At 24.1% G+C, this 7,500-nt stretch overlaps 4 protein-coding genes across 4 annotated transcripts in view; 1 reads left to right on the forward strand and 3 right to left on the reverse strand.

The window, feature by feature from the left end:
- The window catches only part of DDB_G0284751 (hypothetical protein), a gene marked incomplete at both ends in the record, with an annotated part of 1,161 nt that extends 340 nt beyond the window's left edge, over positions 1 to 821 (forward strand). The window contains one exon of the mRNA XM_633293.1: positions 1 to 821. This exon is cut by the window's left edge and continues 340 nt beyond it. Coding sequence (XP_638385.1) covers positions 1 to 821 — 821 coding nt within the window.
- A 37-nt stretch (positions 822 to 858) lies between these two features.
- Positions 859 to 2,517, reverse strand: DDB_G0284753 (hypothetical protein; the record flags this gene model as incomplete). The annotated part of the gene is made up of 4 exons (XM_633294.1): positions 859 to 1,491; positions 1,571 to 1,696; positions 1,774 to 1,899; positions 2,008 to 2,517. The coding sequence occupies 4 exons, from the start codon at positions 2,515 to 2,517 to the stop codon at positions 859 to 861; spliced, it is 1,395 nt and encodes a 464-aa protein (XP_638386.1).
- Positions 2,518 to 2,964: 447 nt separating this feature from the next.
- Positions 2,965 to 4,570, reverse strand: DDB_G0284755 (histidine acid phosphatase family protein; the record flags this gene model as incomplete). Its single annotated transcript, XM_633295.2, has 3 exons — positions 2,965 to 3,588; positions 3,679 to 3,801; positions 3,896 to 4,570. 3 exons carry the CDS (start codon positions 4,568 to 4,570, stop codon positions 2,965 to 2,967), a joined length of 1,422 nt encoding a protein of 473 aa, XP_638387.2.
- A 513-nt stretch (positions 4,571 to 5,083) lies between these two features.
- Positions 5,084 to 7,500, reverse strand: part of DDB_G0284757 (OTU domain containin protein) — a gene marked incomplete at both ends in the record, with an annotated part of 2,517 nt that continues 100 nt past the window's right edge. The window contains one exon of the mRNA XM_633296.2: positions 5,084 to 7,363. Coding sequence (XP_638388.2) covers positions 5,084 to 7,363 — 2,280 coding nt within the window. The remainder of the gene's footprint in view (positions 7,364 to 7,500) is intronic.

A 7,500-nucleotide genomic window follows, 5' to 3' on the forward strand; every position in this document is an offset into this window, starting at 1 on the left:
TGAAATTTAATGAAATTGATATAATGGTACCAAATTTATTATCATATGATGATCAATTCGTTATAGAATCATATATACCCTCACAAGATTTGAGTGAAGTCTTTTCAAAACCATCACAAATGAATGATACTCAAATCAAACAAGTATTTACAAAGATTGGCACAATTTTGAAAAGAATTCATTCAAAATCCACTCCATCTGCTTCATATGGTAGTTTAAAAAATGTACAATTACAAGGTTCACTTTCAAATTGGAATGATTATTTTGAAATTGATTTCATTAAACAATTTGATACAATGGAAATTAATATAGAAATAATTAATAATTATAATAATAATAATAATAATAATAATAATAAATTTAAAGATAGAGAAGAAGTTATAAATCGTTTAAAAGGATTTTATTATGGTGATGTAAAAAAGTACCTTTTAGAATTCAATAAACCAACTTTAGTTCATGCTGATTTATGTAGTAATAATATTAGAATCAATAAATGTAAAAATAAAAATAATAATAATGATGATATTAAAGTAACTGGTATTATTGATTTTGCAGATTCAATTAGTGGTGATGGGTTATATGATATTGGTAGAATTCTATCTCATGTTTATGGTGATTGGAGATTTATTGATGCAATTGAAATTGGTTATTGTGAAAATTCATCACCATTCAATCAAACTCAATTAAAAATGATCATATTCTATGCATTGTCATTTTGTTGTTGGTTATTAGATATCTCTGACACTGAAGATGATATAATAAAATATAATCAAATTTTATCATCTTTATTAAACCATTATAAAAACAAAATAAATAAATAAAAAAATAAATGATAATTTATTGAAACAATTATTATTTTTAATCTTCAATTAATGATAAATATCTTTTTTTATCAAGTTGAGTAAGTTTTGATTGTTCATCATAGTTTGTTGGAATGATTGATTGTGAGATTTTAAGGAATTCAGAGAGTGGACACATACCATCTACCTCTTTATCTTTACATGGTCCAATATGAATTGGTTTATGATTATAGATAACTTTAACATATTGATGATTGATTAATTCCTTTTCGATTGATTTTGTGATTTTCACAACTTCTGGTTCTTTGTAATCTTTATCTTGCATTAAAAGGAATTCTAAAGTTGATGAAGTCACTGGATGAATTTTATCTTCATACATATCGTAACCCACTAATAATGCTGCCAATGTAGTATCGTGACCTGAATATAATGAAAGTTTTAAATCTTTTACTGATGGATCATTACGTGCTTTCAATTTTAATTCTTTATTTAAATCATCAACGAATCTACCAATACCCAATATCGACATCTCTGGGAAATATCTTGCACTCTTAAATTCTTTTGCACTCTCTTCATACATTCTTTGAATAATATCTTTTGTTAATCCTTTTGGAATTGGTAAACCATTATTTCTAAAACAATCAAATGAATTCACTAATCCTGCATATGATCTAAATCCTCTAGCTCTAAACTAAAATTATTTATTTATTTATTATTATTATTAATCTATTATTTTTTTTATTTATTTTTTTTTTCCAACTTTTACATACACTTGATTCTTCTGGTTTACTATTTTCAAAAATTTTATTAATTTTTTCAGTAAATTTTTCTAATTCACTTAATTGATTCTCTTTAATAACTTTTGGATGTTGTTTAATTAAATTTTTTAAAAATACCTAATTAAAAAAAAAATAATTAATAAATATTGAAAATGTTGTTTGGAGAAAACAAAAAAAAAAAAAAAAAACATTACTAATTTTTTTGAATTTCTTGGATACATATTCTCTTCATTATCTGGTTTCACTAAAAATGAAGAATGATGTGGTGATTTCTCTTGTTCATCAGTAAATGAACCACCATAAAGACCATGCATTAAAGACTTTTTTTTTTTTTTTTTTCAAAAAATTTAAAAATGTTAATAATAATAATAATAATAATTGTTAAAAAAAAGAATATAAATAATGTATATAATTTATATAAAAATTACTCTGGCAGAAGAAATTGTTCTTGTTGTATTTGTGGATCTAATAAAGATTTGATCTTTGTTATATTGAGAATCAAGGAAACCAAGATGATCAATAAATAATTTTCTATAAATTTTACCAACATTAATTTGATCAACTATACCAAGTACAGTTAATTGACCTGGATTACAATTTGGTCTTGGTGAATCTTTATTTGAGATTAAATGATCCATTGAATTACACATCCACATTGTTAATGGTGTTCTATTTGATTCTGGTGTTCTTCTGCCATGTCTAGTTACGATTTGAATGAATTTCAATTTATATTTTTCATTATCATAATCTTCAAGATGAACATCTGTTGATCTCAATGGAGAGAATTTAAATTTTGGATCAGAATGTTCATTCTTTAAATCTCTACTATTAATATTTGTTTGTAACTCAACTTTTATACCACTACCTCTACCATCACCACCACCACCATTTTGATTTTCTTCAACTTTTTGTTGACTTTTTCTAAAATAACTAAACATTATACCAAAATTTTATTTCAAAATTATTTGCGTAAAAACGTTTTGAGAAAAAAAAAAAAAAAAAAAAAAAAAAAAAAAAATTTAAAAAAAGCAAAAAATGATAATGATCAAAACGTTTTGTTTTTTTTTAATTTTTATTTTTAAATTTTTATTTTTTTTTAATTTTAAATCTTTAAAAATCTTCGGCACCAAAAATGAACTGTTTGACTTTCTTATTTTAAAAAATAAAAAAAAAAAAAAAAAAATTATTATTATTTCGAAAATAAACAGGGGTGTTAATTTTTTATTTATTTATATATTTATTTATTTATTTTCCCCCATTCCAATAAATGTAACCAAGAAAAAAAAGAATAAAAAATTTCAAAATATATTTATTTATTTTTATTTTTATTTTTATTTTTATTTTAATCTTTTATTTTCAATCAAACAAAAAAAAAATAATTATTTTTAGGTTGATTCTTGAATATATTTATTCTTTTCTTCATCAGTAATTTTTGATTGTTCATCATAATTTGTTGGAATGATTGATTGTGAGATTTTAAGGAATTCAGAGAGTGGACACATACCGTCTACTTCTTTATCTTTACATGGTCCAATATGAATTGGTTTATGATTAAAGATAACTTTAACATATTGATGATTGATTAATTCCTTTTCATTTGATTTTGTGACAACTTCTGGTTCTTTATAGTTTTTATCTTGGAATAAAAGATATTCCAAAGCTGATGAAGTCACTGGATGAACATTATCTTCATACATATCATAAGCCACCAATAATGCTGCCAATGTAGTATCGTGACCTGAATATAATGAAAGTTTTAAATCTTTTACTGATGGATCATTAACAGACTTTAAATACATTTGTTTTGTTAAATCATTAACGAATCTACCAATACCCAATATTGACATCTCTGGGAATAATCTTGCACTCTTAAATTCTTTTGCACTCTCTTCATACATTCTTTGAATAACATCATTTGTAAATCCTTTTGGTAATGGTAAACCATTATTTCTAAAACAATCAAATGAATTCACTAATCCTGCATATGATCTCCAACTTGGTACATAAAACTAACAATTGTAATAAATATTAATATATAAATCAAAAAAAAAAAAAAAAAAAAAAAAAAAAAAAAAAAAGTTTAAATTTTATTTACTTACAGCAGTATCAAATTTGCTATCTTCAAAAATATTTTTAATCTTTTCAGTAAATTCTTTTAAATTACTCTTTTCATTTTCTTCAATTACAGCTTTATGTTTTTTTAATAAACCTTTTAAAAAATTCTTTTTTTTTTTTAAAATTATTATATAAAAAAAAAAAAAAATTATTATTATTATAATTTTCTTTATATATTAAAATAAATAATAAAAAACATACATATTTTGGAGAAGATCTTGGATACATATTTTCATCTTTTTCATCTAAAATTAAGAAAGAAGAATGATTTGGTGATTTTTCTTGATCATCAGCAAAAGAACCACCATAAAGACCATGCATGAAAGATCTAGCACTTGAGATTGTTCTTTCACGATTTGAAGATCTAATAAAGATTTGATCTTTATTATATTTATTATCAAGGAAATGAAGATTATTAATGAATAGATTTCTATAAGCTTTACCAACATTAATTTGATCTACAATACCGAGTACAGTTAATTGACCCATATTACAATCTGGTCTTGAAGTATCTTTATTTGTAATTAATTGATCCAATGAATTACAAGTCCACATTGTTAATGGATATCTCTTTGATTCTGGTGTTCTTCTACCATGTCTTGTAATGATTTGAACAAATTTCAATTGGTAATTCTCTGGATTATATTCATCTATTGGTACTTTAGTTGATCTTAATGCTAAAAATTTAAAATTTGGATCTGTATGTTGATTCTTAAAATCTTCTTCTTTTACAAGTGTTTGAAGGTAATCATTAATTTCAATTGAATTCTCTTTATTATTATCATTATTGTTTATATTGTTTTTTAAATTAATATTTGGATTTTCATCTAATTTAACAGTACCAACTATTGAATTTAATAAAAAATTAATTATCATTTTCTTTTTTTTTTTTTTTTTCTCCTCTAAAAAAATTATTTATTTAGTGAAAAAAATACTATTACACCTTTTTTTAAAAAAATAAAAACAATAAAAAAAAAAAAAAAAATAAAAAATAACAACTTCACAAAAAAAAAAAAATTTAAATTAAAAAAAAAATAAATAGAAAAATAAAAAAAAAAAAAAAAATGAAATTAATGTTCGGGAATGAAATAAATGTCCGAATTAAGATTTTTTTGAACAATAAAGGTCTGAAACTGTTTATCGATGAACAGCACAAAAAACACCGACTTTTTTTTTTTTTTTAAATTAAATAATTTTTTATTTTTATTTTTATTTTTTTTAGAATGCAAGCCATAAATAGTTTTTTTTTATTTTAGAATGCAAATTATATTAATAGTTTTTTTTTTTTTTTATTTTTAAAAAGGAGAAAAGATAGATGTTTATGAAAAAAAAATATATTTCTATAATTTTTTTTTTTTTTTTTTTTTTTTTTTTTTTTTTTTTTTTTTTTTATCTTAATGGACATAAAGAACCATAATGAAATTCAGCATAATGAGATAATAATAAAACTTTATCATTTAAAATTTTAGATGGAATGATTTCAATGAAAAAGTTACTTTGACTTTCAACAGAAGAGATGATTGAAATCTTTGAACCAAAATGTTCAGCAGCAGCCAAGAGAGTTAAATGATCACCCCAATTTCCATTCTTTGACATATCGTTACAATAGTCATCCCAATTATTAGTATTTACAAATTGACAAATGGTAGCACCATTTGGAAGTTGAAAATCTTTATTCTTTCTTAACCAATCGACAATTGTTTTTCTAACTTCTTGAGAATGAGATAAATCACCATACAACTGATCGGATAAAGCATGCATTTGACAATTGCCATCACCTGGTATCTCTTTACTATTCTTTAGCATATAAAGTTCCAAACGTTCATTCAAACGTTGTTGAGCGATTTGCACCTCTTTTGATTGTGGTAATGGATGAAGATTCAATAAAACATTTGAACTAATCAATGAAGCATCATGATTCATATTCTTTAATACTAAACCCTCCAATAATAAATTAGTTTTAATTTCACTATACTGATCTTGAACATGTCCTCCAACAATATGTGGTGATGATGAATTACTTTGTTGTTGCTGTTGTTGTTGCTTTCTTTGTTTATTTAAACGATCATCTTCTTCAATTCTTTTCTTTTTCTCTTCTTCAATTGATTTCATAATATCAACATACCAAGATTTTGAATGATAATGAGCAATATCTTCATCCAATTGAATCATTGCAGCAGCTGTTACCCTATCAGTAGCTTCATTAATGAAATATTGGATCCAAATTTGAGCCTTCTCTTCTTGATTCAATAGACAACATGTTTTTGCATAGATTAACCAAATTGTGGAATCGGAGATTGGGACATCCGATAAAGCTCTTGAAAGTTGATCATTTGAAAGACTAAGATAATGTAAGAGATATTTGTAGAGATCATCTTTAATTTGTGGTTTCTGTGTGACGAATCTAGCAGAGGTCACTTGGTGATCGGATTGAATGATCTTAAAGTAAGAATAGCAGAAACAGCCTAAATTATACTTATACTTTGTCTCTGATGTGCATTTCATAACGGTTCGAAAGAGATTATCATAGATAGTTTCAAATATTTTATATTTCAATTGTTTGGTTACCTCCTCCCCAATATACCAAAAGTAGCCTCTACCAGTTAACATTGAGAATAGAGTTTGAGTAAAGAATACCAAACCATTTGATGAAATATCACTAGTTTCAAAATAATCTTTCAATTGTTTAATATTTTCAAATTGTTGATTAAAATAAATAATTATTGGATTATTATTTTTTTGTGATGATAAAACTGTTGAATTTGTAATTGACATTGACATAGTGTTGTTGTTGTTGTTGTTATTACGGTTATCTAGTTGTTGTTGAAATATTTTTGCCAACATTTCAATCATAAATTTTGATTTTACAGTCATTAAATTGATTTGTTTAGCAAATGATGGATCGACTTGTGACAATTTCATCAATACTAATATTGAGGCTAAACCACTAAGATGATATTGAATAATATCAACCTTTGTAAAGAACTCTGGTGGTTTATAAACCTCTGGTGTTAATGTGAATGGTAATGATGATGTATGAATATTTCTATTGTTTTGTAATTTCAATAAAATTGTATTACATTCTTTTGCTATTGGTAATTGAGCATTATTAAATGTAATATTATCTTGTCCAACATGATTCGTTGTAAATTTATCAAATTTATCTTTAATTTTATTTAAAATATTTTGAAAAGTTTGTTCCATTGTAAATTGTTGAGTTTGTTGTGGTTGTGGTTGTGCCATATTTGGTTGTTGCTGTATAGTTTGTGGTGGTTGTTGTTGCTGTTGTTGTACTGTATTTGGTTGTTGTTGTTGTTGTACTATAAGTGGCTGTTGCTGGTATATTACGTTTGGTGGTTGTTGTTGTAGTTGATTTTGTTGTAGTTGTTGTTGTTGTTGTGCTAATGGAAGTTGATTAACATATATGTATCGTATTGGGAGTGGTTGTAATATTGATGAAATATTTGGTTGGTATGGTTGTGGAATATGTTGGTATGGTTGTTGATTTGATGCTGTTGTTGGTATATTACCACTATATTGCTGCTGAGCTAAAAAAGATGTTGGAGATGTTGGGTTTTGTGTTTGTTGTTGTTGTTGTAGTTGTTGTTGTTGTTGCTGTTGTTGTTGTTGTGCTAATTGAATATATGATGGTGGAGATTGTACATTTACCTTTATTTTTTTTATTTTTTTGTTTATTATTTGTTATTATTTTTATTATTTGTTATTTTTATTATTATTTATTAGAATAGGGTATGGTTAATAAAAATAATAATAATAATAATAATAATGAAAGACTTTTAATTTTA

Source organism: Dictyostelium discoideum, assembly GCF_000004695.1.
Source record: "Dictyostelium discoideum AX4 chromosome 4 chromosome, whole genome shotgun sequence".
Lineage (NCBI taxonomy): Eukaryota > Evosea > Eumycetozoa > Dictyosteliales > Dictyosteliaceae > Dictyostelium > Dictyostelium discoideum.